Source organism: Macaca mulatta, chromosome 1, assembly GCF_049350105.2.
Source record: "Macaca mulatta isolate MMU2019108-1 chromosome 1, T2T-MMU8v2.0, whole genome shotgun sequence".
Lineage (NCBI taxonomy): Eukaryota > Metazoa > Chordata > Mammalia > Primates > Cercopithecidae > Macaca > Macaca mulatta.
In genome coordinates this window covers 40,331,960-40,348,999 of record NC_133406.1, presented here as the reverse complement: position 1 = coordinate 40,348,999, position 17,040 = coordinate 40,331,960, and the positions used below count along the sequence as shown (strand labels likewise).

At 38.8% G+C, this 17,040-nt stretch overlaps 1 protein-coding gene across 3 annotated transcripts in view; it reads right to left on the bottom strand.

Annotated features, from left to right (window-relative positions):
* The window catches only part of DHX9 (DExH-box helicase 9), a 49,333-nt gene that overhangs the window by 1,992 nt on the left and 30,301 nt on the right, over positions 1–17,040 (bottom strand). For all 3 annotated transcript variants that reach the window (XM_077994338.1, NM_001266188.1, XM_077994339.1), the window contains 13 exons: positions 12,055–12,211; positions 9,622–9,722; positions 8,303–8,516; positions 8,025–8,119; positions 7,682–7,755; positions 6,395–6,547; positions 5,157–5,317; positions 3,963–4,074; positions 3,147–3,308; positions 2,925–3,052; positions 1,774–2,003; positions 1,507–1,622; positions 427–627 (listed from right to left, as the gene is read on the bottom strand). In XM_077994338.1, coding sequence (XP_077850464.1) covers positions 427–627; positions 1,507–1,622; positions 1,774–2,003; positions 2,925–3,052; positions 3,147–3,308; positions 3,963–4,074; positions 5,157–5,317; positions 6,395–6,547; positions 7,682–7,755; positions 8,025–8,119; positions 8,303–8,516; positions 9,622–9,722; positions 12,055–12,211 — 1,904 coding nt within the window. The remainder of the gene's footprint in view (positions 1–426; positions 628–1,506; positions 1,623–1,773; positions 2,004–2,924; positions 3,053–3,146; positions 3,309–3,962; positions 4,075–5,156; positions 5,318–6,394; positions 6,548–7,681; positions 7,756–8,024; positions 8,120–8,302; positions 8,517–9,621; positions 9,723–12,054; positions 12,212–17,040) is intronic.

Genomic DNA, 17,040 nt, shown 5'->3' with positions numbered 1-17,040 from the left:
CTTTGCTTTAAGATGTCCATGCTCTTAGTTGTTTAAGATAAACAAAAACACATACACATTGGATAAAGAAGCAATTTAACATCTCATCAATATTTTTTCTTTAGAGATGCCAAAACAGTACCATGGAAAAAGGGCTATCTGGGCTGTGTCACTTCCCTGTCATGTGACCTACTCTGAACTACGTATGTGTATTTGTAAGATCCTTTTCCAACACTACCAATACGCACTGATGCGGTAGACCAATTACTAACAAAGGGACTAACAAAAGTAAATGACATTTTTGTTCTGAGTTTGTTAGATGGAACTAAACTATCTGTATCTAGAATTTTACTTAATAAGGCTTCTATCACTAACTCTAGGAATTCTAGACCTATGAAAGATCTCTCCCCTCTACTTGGTTCAATGAGAAGTTAATATGGTACTCACCGTGTACTGCCAATCATAAGGTTGATACCAGCAGCTGAGGGTCTAGAGATTTGACGGATCATGTTCAGCATACGTTCATTTACAGGGTCCAACTGGCTGATGATAGCAGGTTGTTTGGTTACTTCAACAACAAGAGCCTCCATGGCTGCCCGGAGACCGGTGATACAGGCAGCAGCTTCATGAGATATTTGCAGTTTAATCCTAAAGTGGCGAAAAACATTAAAAGTAAGAGAGGGAGTATATGAAGAAAAAGACCATTATCTCTCAACCTCACACATGGCAAGTTAAAGAATAAATTTAACTTCTTAAGCATTAATATTTTTAAAAACTACTTAAAGTCTATCAAGCCAAATAAAATACAAAAATATATGTAATATATAATAAACAAAAGAAAGTCCGGCAATATGGATCATTCAGACTTATTATTTTTTGAGACACAGTCTTGCTCTGTTGCCCAGGCTGGAGTGCAGTGGCATGATCTTGGCTCACTGCAACCTCTGCCTCCCAGGTTCAAGTGATTCTCCTGCCTCAGCCTCCAGAATAGCTGGGACTACAGGTGTGCACTACCACACTGGGCTAGATTTTTTGTATTTTTAGTAGAGACAGGTTTCACCATGTTGTCCAGGCTGATCTCGAACTTCCTGAGCCCAACTCATCTGCGGCACCCAGCCAGATCATCCAGACTTTAAAAGAATGAATTAAGAGACCCAGAATGCTGGCATTTTCTAGGTTTTCAAGAATATGATGGCTGAGCCTACTGGCTATCCATTAAGCTCTATTCCATTTTTGCCCAGTGCTTGCCACTAGTTTTGAATCAATATAGAGAGTATGTGAAAGTGTATTCAAGTTTCACTTAGATTGATTCCATAGTGGTGTGCATAGTGGTTAGACATGGCTCAAATTTCTAATGCATCTGCTTCTACTGGTATCCGTTTAAGTATATACTATGCAATTAAGTTAGATATAATTAGTATATATTTAAGTTATAATTAGTATATAATTAAGTTAGATTAGCAGCTGAATTCCATCATATTATAATTCTAAGAATTCAGTTTGGAGTTCACAGCGGAAAATCCATACCAGTCATCTACAAGCACGATCTGCCCATCAGATTGGACTTTCTTGGAGGCAAACAGAAGCAACTGCAGGGGGGTGACTAAAGTCATGCCTTTAGCAGAGATGGCTCGAGTTCGAATCTGCAAATGGAGAAAGAGACAGTACAAAATGGTTGACATTCCAACTTCCAAATACCGCCACATACTGTGCTTTGAAAATCAAAATTCATATTCCTAATGATTGTGAAGACAATTTCAACTTTCAATGTTAACTTTTGTAGTCTTTTCTTACCTTTTCACCAAATACAAAGAAGGGAGATGGGTACTTCATGTCTTGGCTACTAAAAGGACAATTAACAGATGATTTATGGATAAGTGCATTACGTCCTTCAGTGGTGAGAATCTTTCTCTTTTCCTTATGATAGCATACATTGGGGTACACACCAAAGGCCAGGAGGGAGATAACAACATCCAAATTATTATCTGGTCCAGTGTTAGTAAACACTTGTGTCAACAAACAATCTGTTAAGAGGAGCAGAGTGAAAAGAAAAATCAGATAATTGGCTGATCTTCACATTACATGCAAACTATTCAAGAAAATTCAGAGAACTGACTCTTCCTCTCTTCACATAACCTGTCTGTAAAACTTTCTCATCTGCTACTCTTCAATAGTTGTTAGTTGTAGAGAAGATGGAATGATAATCTAAGAGGACACCTACTGGAATGAAGGCTGACGTTTTTACCCAGTCTACACTTTATGAGTACTTAGCTACTGACTGGAAAGCATGACAGTCAACCGCTGAAAGCACAGACATATTTTGTTCTAGACAAACGAGTTCTAGCCTTATAACCTCGTAATTGGATAAATTAAAGACAATTTATACCTTGGTGCCTGTTTCATTACTTATAAAATGCATCTCAAGACTCTAGCACATAAAAAGTTTTCCCTTTCTTATAATTCTGAGGAGAAACTAACATTTCAGCTGGCTTATGACAGAAGAGAACCACTCACTACTCTGTTAAGTTATTCCAATCACAGCCGTTAAAAATTTACCATCTTGCCCAACTACCTTCTGTCTCTCAACAGTCTTATCTCTGGTTATGCATTCCAGTTCTCAATGTTTTAGGAAATAATTCTATATTTTAACCTAGTTGGAAAAGAAAAGTACTACAGTTCATCTTTATATTAAAGCCATTTAAAATTTAATGTGGTAGAATTTACTTCAAGTCTAAATGCTAATCAATTACTTTGCAAACCACTATAAGGTTATCAGCAAAGTACTCATTCTGGGAGCTGGACCAGTATCCATGAGAACTAAGAAATAGTTGGGAATATAGAAAAATCATAGGGTCTAAAATTTGAAGCTAAAATACACTTTGCTGTCAATTTGCATGTACTATATAAATGTCACTTTAAAGGTATCTTAAGAATGGGAGTCTTACCTTCTGGAAACCCAGAATTAATCAAAATCTCTTTGAGTTGAACTTTGGCTTCCCAAGTCATTCTTAGTGTAGCCATATTAAGTCTTTTGTGCTCACAAAAACGTATCTCTGCTTCTTCTCCACCCATTCTAAAATAAATCGGTATGAGAAATCATTCTCTAAGACCCGAGAACTAAATACAAATGAGAAACTACAGACAGACCACCCAAATCTTACTCATACCTAGCATCATCCCAGGCTTGGAATACTGATAAAAGGGCTACGTGATCAGAAAATCTGTTTCCAGCAAAATTTCGATGGATATAGCCCAGCCGCTTTCCTTCATTGATGAAAGGCTCTGGAAAGCAGGTAGCAGCAGCAATGGTACAGATAGCATCTCCCACGCTGAAATACACAAAGACAGTTAAATTCAGACTAGATCACAATATTGTTGCCAGCAGCTCAGGTAGTACTGTCGACAGTGAGTTGCAGTCTTTATGGCTATGATTCTACTTTTATTTGCAATGAAATTGGCTTAACAAAGAACTTTACAGCTGCTCTCTTCAGAATCAGAGAGAAAAAAAAAAAGGTGCGCTGACATTCCAATGGTCACGTACTTACCATAATTATGACCAAGTATATTTTTCCTTTAATATTCTCTCTCTCTTCCCCATCATACCAAATCTCTTTAATCTTCAACATTTTCTGATAAAATAAACCTCTTTTGCTGATGCTGCTCTTTCAAGACCAACTATTAATAACGAGGGACCCTCCCACCCCGGCCTCCCAAAGTACTAGGATTAAAGGTGTGAGCCACATTGCCTGGCCTGCTTTTTACTTATGAGAAATCAGTGCCCGTTTCCCCGTGTTGGGCCCAGATATCCATCTACTGGAACTGTACATTTTTTTCGTGTTATACTTCTCTCAATATTTAAGTATGTCACTTCCCTTAAGAACATTCAGAATTTTTTTGTCTGAGCCAATACTGCTTTTACAGGGAGAAGAAGATTCAGAAATTATTCTACCACTTAATGAAGAGAAATAAAACAAAGCACTTACTAGAAAATACACCCCATTATCATCATTTTCCCAAAACGAGGCTCAATGGGGAGTTTAGCCAGGATTCGTCCCAAAGGAGTCAACTCATCATTGGCATCTAATGCATCAAGCTCTGTGGGGAGATAGTTTTTTGTGAGTAGAAACAAATGAACACTAATTTTAGGCAGACAAAACATTACTTTCTAAATTAAGGTTAAGAGAGTTTAGACTTCCTCTTTTGTCAAGCCACTGCTAGTACCATGTCTATAGTCAACAATTCTCTTTACTCAAAAATAGAACAAAATCAAAATCTGGAGCACTCAACATAAGGAAGGTACAAAACTACATCCTGCAGGTTATAAAAACAAATACAATTCATATTAAGTCTATAAATACAGTATTAACTATAATAGCAGCATAAGTTTCTATATGCCATAAGAAGTCTGACACTCAACTGTTAATGTTTTAGAAAAAAAATAAAATCTGGAGAAAATTCTGAAGTTACATAGCAGATAAATGCTAGATTCAAAATTCAAATTCAGATCTAGCTCCAATGCCCTTAATTTTCACTGCACTATTTTCACTGCTTCTAATAAAACAACTTTAGCAAGAAAACATAAATGTTCCAGGCTGGACGTGGCTCACGCCTGTAATCCCAGCACTTTGGGAGGCTGAGGTGGGTGGATCACTTGAGGTAGGGAGTTTCAGACCAGCCTGGCCAACGTGGTGAAACCCCGTCCCTACTAAAAATACAAAAATTTGCCAGGTGTGGTGGTGTATGCCTGTAGTCTCAGCTACTCGGGAGGTTGAGGCAGAAGAATGGCCTGAACCTGGGAGGTGGAGGTTGCAGTGAGCTGAGATCACGCCACTGCACTCCAGCCTGGGCAATGGAGCGAGATTCTGTCTCAAAAAAGTTCTAAGAGATTCATATGAAATTCTGTGGGTATCCTAAATTATGTTCTGATCTTTAGTACATAGTTAAGAGATGCCTTTTTAAGTTTTCTTTTGTAAAGTAACACTCACTGTCCCTTTCTTCCCTCTCATTGCTCATTAGAACAGGGACTATATTAAGTACCTAAGGTAAGACTGGAGGCCTTGCTATTATTATCACGGCCCTGTTGACTACATCTTGATTCATTTGTTGTGTTATCTGCCAGGATAAGACAGATGGTATGATTAATATCTGTGTCAAGTAGGTTTGCATTTGTTAAGTACCTCTAAGAGTGTGTTCTGCTTCAATCACAGCATCCAAAGGGGGAGGTTCAATTGCTTTGGCCAGAAATTGGCCAATTCCTCCCAGACGCAGAAGTTTTATGCTAAGAGCGATTTCATGCAATGGTGTTCGGAACATCTCTGGTGTCATGTGGGTTTCAAGTCTGAGAGAAAACAAGCATAAAATAACCATCCTCCTTGTGTATACACAGATGTTAGTTTAATAAACTTTTTTCAGCAAGGTAATCAGGGATAGAGCTGCCCTTTCCTCATCCTTTTATTTTACAATTACCATCGAACCTTTTATCATTCACTATACACACTGTTGACAAAATTTAATCTGGCTGCATAGTGGTTTCTGACCTATCCTCACAGCTTGATGGCCTTTCCAGCTGAGAAGAAAAATGAAAAAATTATCCAAAATCTCGAATGCTATTAGCTCCACCCATGGTCTCTTCAGGCCTTGCCTGTTGACAAACATGGGTTAAAAACGACAACACCACTTTTTGTAGGATAACTCATACTGACATTTCTCTACAACCTCCCACCTTCCTAGTTCATGTAATTTTAGTGCCACTAGAAAGGCTCTTACAGATGTAACTCTTTAAAATCCAAAACTTTTTGACTTCTGACATGACACTTAAAGGAAATGCTCACTAGAGCATTTTGGATTTCATGTTTTCAGATTAGGGATGCCAAACTGGTAAATACAATGCAAATATTACAAATAAATCAAAATCCACTTCTGGTCCCAAGTATTTCAGTTTTAAAAGAGATATCTGACCTGTATAAATTAACAATAGCAAACACTTATTGGGAGATCATGATGTGCCAGACACTGTTCAAAGTATTTTACATTATTAACTCATTTAATTTCTTATACTAATCCTATGGGTTAGTCATTATTTACCATATTCTTTTTACAACTGAGGAAACAAGAGAGATTAAGTAACTTAGTATTGTATAGAATGAGGAAAACTCAGGCTTAAGGAGTAACCACTTAGTGTTATACAATATATTAGACACAAATAATATTAAAATCTAGGTCTCCATATTTCTAATTCTGGCTTATTCTCTATAAATGATTCATGATGAAGATTCTTAAGAAACATTTACACCTGATTCCAACATGGCTGGCAAAACTTAGATCAGCTTAAATTTGCAGGTTTACATAACTGCATGTCTGTCCCTACAGAGAACAGAACAAAAATCCCTTACTAAAGGTCAAGAATTGGTCTTACCTCTCAAAACGAGCTCGGCTGCACAGGTGAAAGCAGAATCCAGGCCGTACTCGGCCAGCTCGCCCTTTCCGCTGCTCAAGGTTTGTTTTTGATGCCCATACTGTAGCATAGTTGGTCATATTGTTGTGAGCAGTGAAGAGTTTCACTTTCTGCCTACATAGGAAAGACTGGTTAATTCTAAGACTCATGTGTACTATCAATAACTATTACATATCCACTAAGTAGTGAATCCTTTCCACTATGTAGTTAAAGTCATGCCTACTTGTGATGTCTATACATCAATGGCACAAGTAAAAATTATCAATTTGACTGCACACTCCTAGTTGTCAACCTACTGAAACGCAATGTAACATCTACCTGCCACTTACCAGCTGAACTGCCTTGGCCAAACTTTCTATGCCATTACCTACCTTATAAGAGTTTTTTTGTTTTTGTTTTTTGTAAACGTTAAGTAAATTAACAAATGCAAAGCATTTAAATGGAATATGGCACATACACAAAATAAAATAATTATTTAAGTCATCTCTATTCCAAAGTTTAGTGTAACTTTTAGGATATCTATATGTAGTGATGACTGTGTGGTCCTTCTGAACCCCCAGGCAACCTCAGATTCCTTCAATGTTACATACAGAGACAGCTGCCACTAAACTACTGGGACTGGCACAGAATGCTATTTAACATTTCCTAAAACGGATGTTGGCAGCAAATTGTTTTCATTGTCAGGACACACTAAGGAATTATACAGAGAAGTCATGGGGCACAAGTTGGCCAGATATAACCAAGTTTCAACGTTTTTGTCCTTTCAATTGATCAATTACCATGTAATTCCTGTATCTACACAGAATGCCTCCTGGCATATTTTCCAGGTTCATCTCATACCAAAATGAAGACCTTTAATCCATAAAGGAGGGTCCTTCAAGGTAGGATATTTGTCATGTGCTAAACACTGGTTATCTTTATTGATCAAATAGCATGCTATAGTATGTCAGAGATCAATGGAAATACCCAATGGGAAATTAGCGAAACACCAGCAGCCAAGAGCAATGAGAAGTAATCATCAGTTACAGTTTCAAGCTTTGTCACTTTCTACCATAACTGATTTGCAGTAATCAACACAAGTAACTACTCTTAATTATCAATTACCTATAATGCTATATAGATGCACTATAATTTTGGAGATATGAGAACACAGGAGTTTAAAAATAAGGTGTTTTTGATTCTGTTAACTGGTAAGAAGTTTCCAGTTGGTAATACTGGAACAGGCAAATAGGTTTCCCAGTAACTTACTTGCAGGAGTCAATGACATAAACAACATCGTTTATGGTAATGCTTGTTTCAGCAATATTTGTGGACAAAATAACCTGTGAAGAAAGAAAAATTACATTCTTATTACATACTTGAAAGGACTGATTTCCTTATGTAACAAATGACAAGAAAATTACAGAAGTCCTAAAAAGATCACCCAATAACTGATTAATGAACCATCTACTAAGCTCAGAAAGAGAAGACTCCTTTTTTCTTCCTCAATTTAGATGGGTTACAAGTTTTTGGTTAGCTCTTTGAAGGCCTGTAACATTTGTTTAGTCTCTACCTCACTTCCAGTCCCATCACTGTAATGTTTAATATTTACCTTGGTTACTCCAACTGGTACTGGATCAAACACTTTGCGCTGTTCCTCTCGAGGAATCTGAGAATGCAGAGGTAGAATCTGATACCGATGGCTTCCTATATAACAATACAGAACAATCAGGGACTAAAAACAGGAGCTGGTTTCAAACAGCTCTCCATTATACATACTTTTATTCAAAGGTAGAGACAACACAAAATTTTGTTTTCACATACTGGCTAAGGCACTAGCAAAACCACTCATTTTCACTCTCAAATACGTGAGAATTCAAAGATTCATACCAAAATGTGGATTCATTTCCAAATGCTTCTGCATAGTATAAATCAAATTCCAGCCAGGCAAAAAAACCAACACAGCTCCAGGAACATTAAGGGTTTCAATGTACTTAAGTAGAGCTTCGATGAGTTCAAAAGGAGTTTCCTTTTCGTTCAATTGAGACATGCTCAACCTTGTTTCTGGACCATATTCATCACCACAGATCAAGTTGCAATTTGCCTGTAAAAAATGGGGAGACATATTTTGGACTGTCTCAGTTACTACAGCTTATGAGATAAGTCTTCTAGATTTCTTCCACTGACTCTAATGACTTATAATGTCATTATTTATTCTAGTTGACTAGTCACACACTATAGAATACAGAAATTTAATTTCCAAAAACACAGAGCTTACATCAATATACCGAACTTTTCTACTAACTAGTACTTCTCACAGGATAGGACTAAAACTGAAGCACAAACTTTTAAATTTGACTCAAACCTCTCATGGAGCCTTCTACCGAGTATATTTCTTTTTTACTATTACTGAAATAATGTGGTATTCTCCAAAAAGTTTACATTAGAATCAATGATAAAACAAGTTGAGAAAGTTGTTACAATTGTTTTTTTCCTGCTAAATTTTCTAATCTGCTGTTCATTTACATCTTCAGATCTTTTGATTAAAAAGATATAATCTTAGGTTTTCTAGCAAATTCTGTATTGCTGGCTGGCTCAGTCTATATTTCCAGATAATTCATTTTTATACTATCATTTGTCCAACTCTCAAACACTACAAAGTAAGTCTTTCCTGTTTCTCCTAGGAAATCCCTCATCGCTCCCTGATTTAATACTCCATCCACCTGATACTGTCATCTCCAGTCTCCTGTAGCTAAAGCTATAGCTGCTGTCTCTGAAACTTTATTGTATATACAGATCACTTGGGGATCTTGTTAAACTGTAGATTCTGATTCAGTAGATCTAGGGTGGGGCACAGGATTCTGCCTTTCTACCAGTTTCCCAGGTGCTGCAGCCTACTGAAAACACTTTGAGTAGCAAAACCTTATACAATAGTGTTGTCTCTAACCATGCCTGGCCTTTAAACATCGTATTCTTTCTTCTCTTTCTTTTGACCTTTACGCCAGAAATAATTTAACTCGCGATAGAAAATAGCTTGTCACTGAACCTGGAATTTTTTGCAGTAAAATACATCGATTAATCCAAAGGCAGACATTAGAGTTTTTTAAAAAGTTTTCTGTAATGCTAATACACTGCATGTTATATTAACTCATTTTTTCTCTGCATTGACAACTTGCCCATAATGGAAATTCTTCATGAAATTCACTTACATCATCATCCTCACCACCATCATCATCCTTATCCTTCTTCTTCTTGTCTTTTGGTGGAGGAACAAAGTGGGTCATCTGAATGCAGTCTTCCAGAAAATATTCTGCCAGGGACAATCCAGTCAGGTTAAGTACTATCAACTTTCACAATGGGGCAGACTCAAATTCATTTGCTAATTTACAGTTCAAAACTACTTTAATACCCCTCCAGTCTGATTCTTCACAAATGCCAAAAAATTCCAGTAGCAATAACCTTATTTTCCTAATCAAATTCAGTGTTTCCCTCTCTTAGACATTGAAGGAGGGTGAGGTATCTTTTATACATGTTCCCACAGAGTCAGTTGGGGATTCCTCTGTGTATAACATTCAACCAAACGTTTATCTATACACTTCCATTGTGTGGGAGTTATACATGAAATAAGTAACTTCAATACAATATACCATAGTCCATCCTTCCTCTATCAGTAGGCACACACAAAACGGCTTCTAATCTGAAGAAGGATCTCAATGCAAGAACTGGAAGATCTGTTGATCAATTATGCCCGAGATTCTCAGATGGCCCCAGAATGTCTTTATAATTGAAACATCCTCTATATCCAAGACTCCCAAAGTGCCATTCTCATCACATCATATTTAAGGGCACATCTTATCAATATGACTTACTCCTCATGATGTTAAAACCTGATCACCTGTGGTAGTGCCTGCCAAGTTTCTCCGCTGTAAAGTTACTCATTTTCCCTTCTTCCCACACTGTACTCTTTAGAAGTTATTAAACGCAGCCCACTCAAGGCTTAGGTAGTTCAGGCCCACTTGTTTGAAAAGTGGGGAGACCATTTACATAAATAATTTAAAATTCTTTTGTAAGAGACACTTGTCGCTACTCTTTTTATTAAACCACTTATTTAAATAGCAGTATAGACACATACGTATTTTATATTTTGGTAATCTAATACCATGCTTTTTCCTCAAACTGTTCCAGCTTTGGCCATTGGGAGCTCTTTCAAGTTGGCTCCTGTGTCTCCTTATCCCCATCGTTATGGGCTTTTAGGCACTTCCTTATTTTAAGGGACAAGATGTTCCAGGCTCATTTTTGTATATACTGTTTCATCCTAGCAGCAGCCATTTCTCTGGTTCCTTTAACTGGAGAAGGGCATTAAAAACAAAATCTGGATGTGGGGCATATCCCTATCTATTGGGTGTCACCGCTTCTACTCCCACTCAGCACACAGAGCTAGGAAAAAATGTGTATGTATACTAACACATGTATCCACATCTACCTGTAATTATTTCTGTATCTATCCACTTGTATCTCCATTTAGCTAAACACAGTTCATACCGATCTCTTTGAGTATAATCCAGTACCATATGGTTTGTTCTGGCAATCCCACTTATTCTTCTCTTTCTAGTAGTAAGAAACTGAGCTCCCACCACTTGCCATTCATTTACTTATATGTCAATTCCAGTACACATATTCAGCAGCTTTAGAATTAACCTGCACCCCAGTGAATTACACTGGCTTAGCCATAACATCACTTCATATCTATCTACACTGTTTCTCTCTTATTTTCATGCCCTCAATTAGAATGTGCCATAATTCTTTTTATTCCCCCACAACTACCAGATGACTATCCTAGAAAACTGTGATAACAACTCCTAAAGATAGTAAAGAAGGCTGGGCGCAGTGGCTCTAGACTGTAATCCCAGCACTTTGGGAGGCTGAGGCAGGCTGACCGCCTGAACGCCTGAGTTCATAACTTTGAGACCAGCTTGGGCAACACGGTGAGACCTTGACTCTACAAAATACACAGAAATTAGCCAGGCGCGGCGGTGTGCACCGGTAGTCCCAGGTACTCAGGAAGCTGAGATGGGAGGACTGGTTGAGCCTGGGAGTCAGAGGTTGCAGTGAGCCACAGCATCACTACACTCCAGTCTGGGTGACAGAGTGAGACCCTGTCTCAGAAAAACAAAAAGATACTAAATAACTCTCACTTATCAGAAATATATAATCTTGATATAAGTCCCTTAATCTTAATTCAAAATCTAGTTGCTGAGGCTCTAAAAAGGATTCTTAATTTGATCCTGGCTGCGCAAACTTTTAATAGTAATTCCCATAATTACCTATACACCACAGTGATTTCCCTTTGATCATACATTTTAATTTTTAAAAGTTTGGCTTCATAAGTAAAGGCCTGGAAACTTAGTGGATATGCAAACTACTCAAGTAGCAAATGAAACCTGGTCTCATTTCTCAGACTGTACTCACTACTGTATAAAAATTACATGTAAGAAACTCCTCAAATATGCTATGATACATTTGATACTATAATTTGGTCTGTATTTTAAGTATTCTTTAAATCATACCTCCAATCTCCAGGATTAAGAAAATACAAACCCTACTGTACAAAAGCTGTTCCTATACCGCCCCCACAATATTACCTTGAACTGGGTAAGTCCTCCCATAAACTTCAATGATGGGGCAATTGAAGAAATATTCACAGAACATGCTGGTATCAATAGTAGCGGACATAAGAACAATGCGAACTTCAGGATAAGCCTGAACCACATCACGCAGTACTACCAGAAGGAAGTCAGTCTATTAAAACACAAACAAAATGTTTGAAATTACATTAAGTTTATACAACAAGCTACGCCTGAAAGAGTTATACAGCCACAAGACATCAATTAAATTCAGTTTCTTAGATGGCTCATAGAAGTGCAAGATAAAGGACCACAGTGGGTCCTTTATCAATTTTTAAGATATCGGTAACAATTTTTTTTTTTTTGAGACAGAGTCTCGCTCTGTCGCCCAGGCTGGAGTGCAGTGGCGCCATCTCCACTCACTGCAAGCTCCGCCTCCCAGGTTCAAGCCATTCTCCTGCCTCAGCCTCCCGTATAGCTGAGACTATAGGCGTCCGCCACCACGCCTGGCTAATTTTTGTATTTTAGAAGAGACGGGGTTTCACCGTGTTAGCCAAGATGGTCTCGATCTCCTGACCTCGTGATCCGCCCGTCTCGGCCTCCCAAGGTGCTGGGATTACAGGCGTGAGCCACCGCGCCCGGCCAGCAATTTTTAAGAACAGTTGTAAGCCTAACAGTTGTGGAGATTAGAAATGAGTGCTACTGGCCGGGCTCGGTGGCTCACACCTGTAATCCCAGCATTTTGGGAGGTCAAGGCGGGTGGATCATCTGAGGTCAGGAGTTTGAGACCAGCCTGACCAACATGGAGAAACCCTGTTTCTACTAAAAATACAAAACTAGCCCAGTGTGGTGGCACATGCCTGTAATCCCAGGTACTTGGGAGGTTGAGGCAGGATAATCACTTGAACCCGGGAGGGAGAGGCTGCGGTGAGCCAAGCCATATTGGCCAGGCTGGTCTCAAACTCCTGGCCTCAAGTGATCCATCTGCCTCGGCCAACTGTATTTTTAAATTTTACTTACTTTATGGGAATGCATATTTTATGCTGTGTTGGGATTTCCTTTTTTACATACAACAGCGTTGCTAAGAACTTAAGGAGACAATGCTTAACTATTTGTTGTGATCTAGACCTACACTTTCCTATTAGTCCCAACAAGATTATCTCCATGTTTATTAGCCAAATGTTTCCTCTTCTATAAATTGCCTGTATTTTTGCTCATTTTTCTACTAAGTTGTTTAAACTTTTCTTATTGATTTGTAAAAGTTGCTTATATATTCCTATACTAACATATTGGAATCTTCGAGCTTGTGGTTTTCCTTAAAGTATCTTCTGTTTAAACAAATGACCTTAATTTTAATATAGAAGAAAACACTGATCTTTTATTTCAAAGTTAGTGCATTTCATGTTTTCAGCAATCCTTTCCGAAGGTTTAAGACTATGCTGCCCAATACAGTGGCATTAATCTGAATTGAGATGTACTCTAAATGTAAAACACATACCAAATTTTGAAGACATCGTATGAAGAAAAAGAATGCAAAATATCGCCGGGCGCGGTGGCTCACGCCTGTAATCCCAGCACTTTGGGAGGCCGAGGCGGGCGGATCACAAGGTCAGGAGATCGAGACCACGGTGAAACCCCGTCTCTGCTAAAAATACAAAAAAGGCCGGGCGCGGTGGCTCAAGCCTGTAATCCCAGCACTTTGGGAGGCCGAGGCGGGCGGATCACAAGGTCAGGAGATCGAGACCATCCTGGCTGACACGCTGAAACCCCGTCTCTACTAAAAAATACAAAAAAAAAACTAGCCGGGCGAGGTGGCGGGCGCCTGTAGTCCCAGCTACTGGGGAGGCTGAGGCAGGAGAATTGCGTGAACCCGGGAGGCGGAGCCTGCAGTGAGCTGAGATCCGGCCACTGCACTCCAGCCTGGGCGGCAGAGCGAGACTCCGTCTCAAAAAAAAAAATAAAAAAAATAAAAAAATAAAAAAAAAAATAAAAATACAAAAAAAATTAGCTGGGCGCGGTTGTGGGCGCCTGTAGTCCCAGCTACTCGGGAGGCTGAGGCAGGAGAATGGCGTGAACCCGGGAGGCGGAGCTTGCAGTGAGCCGAGATCGCGCCACTGCACTCCAGCCTGGGCGACAGAGCGAGACTCCGTCTCAAAAAAAAAGAATGCAAAATATCTCAAATGTAACTTTTAAAATTAACTACGTGTTGTAAATATTTTAGATATTCTGGGTTAAATATGTTTAATTTCACCTTTTTAAACATATTAGAAAAATTTAAATTATGTGGCTTACATATTTCTTTTGGACTAGAAGACGCTTTTGTCTAGAAGACGCTTATTTATATTTTTGTATTTTCTACTTCAGTGTTTGAAAAACTCACGTCAACATATTTAAAGTTCTCAATCTATATGGAGTTGATTTTTGTACTTAGTTATGAGGTAGGGAACCGATTTCAACTACTTTGAAATAAACATTAGTTTCCAGTTCCATTTACTTAATTGCTTATTCCCTCTCTCACTGATCTGACATGCCACCACCATCTCCTATGTAACATACAACACACAATGTGGTTTTGTGCCCTGCCTTATCCCATTTGTCAACTCATGTACCTTACTGTCTCGATTACTTTAGCTTCAAAACAAGTCTTGTTATCTGGAAGGAAAGATTCTCCATTCTGCTCTTCTTTAGAAGTACTGGCTATTTGGGGCCATAAATCTATCTTTTTAAGTATTTATAATCACCTCATCAAGTTATATGGAAAACCCTGCTGGGATTTTAATTAGAATTGCATTCAAAATGTGAATCAACTTGAAAATAACTGATATGCTATTAAATCCTTCTATATATAAACACGGTCTTTTCTTTTTCAGTGTTCTGTAATAAAACTTATTTTTCTTGTAGAGATCTTGCATGTTTTTGTTGTTTATTCTTAGGTACTGAAAACTTTTGACTACTGCACTGATATTTTTCTTTAAGTTTTATTCTAGCTATTCGTGTAAGTATAAAAAATACAACTGCCTTTGGTATATTAACCTTTTATCCAGCCATATTGTTAAATTCTATTATTTGTAGTAATTGGCATGTAAGTGCACTTGGGTGTTCTATGTCAGGTGACAGAACTAGGTAAGATCCTTGAAAGAGATTGTGAAAAGCTTCTGCAGGTGGGGCACGGTGGCTCACACCTGTAAATCCCAGCACTTTGGGAGGCCGAGGTAGGCAGATCACCTGAGGTCAGTTCAAGTCCAGCTTGGACATGGTGAAACCCCGTCTCTACTAAAAATACAAAAATTAGCCAGGTGTGGTGGTGGGCGCCTACAATCCAGCTACTCGTAGGCTGAGGCAGAACTGCTTGAACTCGGGGGTGGAGGTTGCAGTGAGCTGAGATGCAGCAACTTTACTCTAGCCTGTGCAGAAGAGGGAAACTCCAAGGCAAGACCGGACCAAACCAGATAAGACTGGTCAGGACTGGACTGAACCAGACCGGACTGGAAATGACCAGACCAAACTGGACAGGACTGGACCGGACAAGGTTTCACTGTGAATAGTACACAGACCTCGAGAGACCCATTCACCTCAGCCTCCCAAAGTGCTAGGATTACAGGCGTGAGTCACCGTGCCTGGCCCAGACTTACTTACATCCTAAGTCTTTTAAGCTGACCAAAACCACTTACTGTTTTACAAAAATACCAAGGATAATCCATGACATTATTCCAGTGTTTGGAATAATTTAAACCCTAAGAACACAGCTACATTAACCTATTTGCTTTAGCTTAGTTTTGCCAAAACTCAAGATGTTTAACAACAACAGATAAAAAAGTGAGAGGAGAAATTTTTTTTTTTTTTTTTTGAGACGGAGTCTCGCTCTGTCGCCCAGGCTGGAGTGCAGTGGCCAGATCTCAGCTCACTGCAAGCTCCGCCTCCCGGGTTTACGCCATTCTCCTGCCTCAGCCTCCCGAGTAGCTGGGACTACAGGCGCCCGCCACCTCGCCCGGCTAGTTTTTTGTATTTTTAGTAGAGACGGGGTTTCACCGTGTTAGCCAGGATGGTCTCGATCTCCTGACCTCGTGATCCACCCGTCTCGGCCTCCCAAAGTGCTGGGATTACAGGCTTGAGCCACCGCGCCCGGCCGAGAAATTTTTAAGAAATGCTTTGAGGCCAGGAGGGTGGATCACCTGAGGTTAGGAGTTTGAGACCAGCCTGGCCAACATGGTGAAATCCTATCTCTACTAAAAATACAAAAAATTCGCCAGGCCTGGTGGCAGGCACCTGTAATCCCAGCTACTTCAGAGGCTGAGGCAAGGAGAATCGCTTAAACCTGGGCGGCAGAGGTTGCAGCGAGCCGAGATCGCACCATTGCACTCTAGCCTGGGTAATAAGGGTGAGACTCCGCCTCAAAAAAAAAAAAAAAAAAAAAAAAAAAAAAAAAATTATGTGTTACAGATTATCTATCATAAGATCTAAAATCCAAATCCTTTTATTAACCTTATTTTAAATTTTATTAAATAAAAAGTACATCAAATAATGTCATATTTCAAGCATAACAGTCAAAAAAATTTAACTGTTATGCTTGAAATTGGGAAATTCCCAATCCCTGGACACTACTGATTTGTCACCACAGACCAGATTTGCTTTTTTCTAAAATTTCATATGCATAAAATTATATGGTAAGTATTCTTGTCTCTAGCTTATTTCTTTTAGAATGTTTTAAAATTTATCTATACTGATGGATGATGAATCAGTACTTTATTTCTTTTTATTGCTGAGTACTATTCAATTTTATGACTTGTGATATTATGAAATATATATTTGGTCTTTGACCCCCTTTCCTGGTATATAACTCCCAAAATACTTAGAAACTCTGAAGTTATGTCTTGTGTTTGCTAATGATTGACTGAACTTACGGCTGATAGCCCCTGGGTAACTTCAGGATGGGGGATGGGAGAAGAAAAAAAAAAAAAAAGAAGAAATGCTTTGAGTCACAGTTGACAGTTTATATAAGCATGC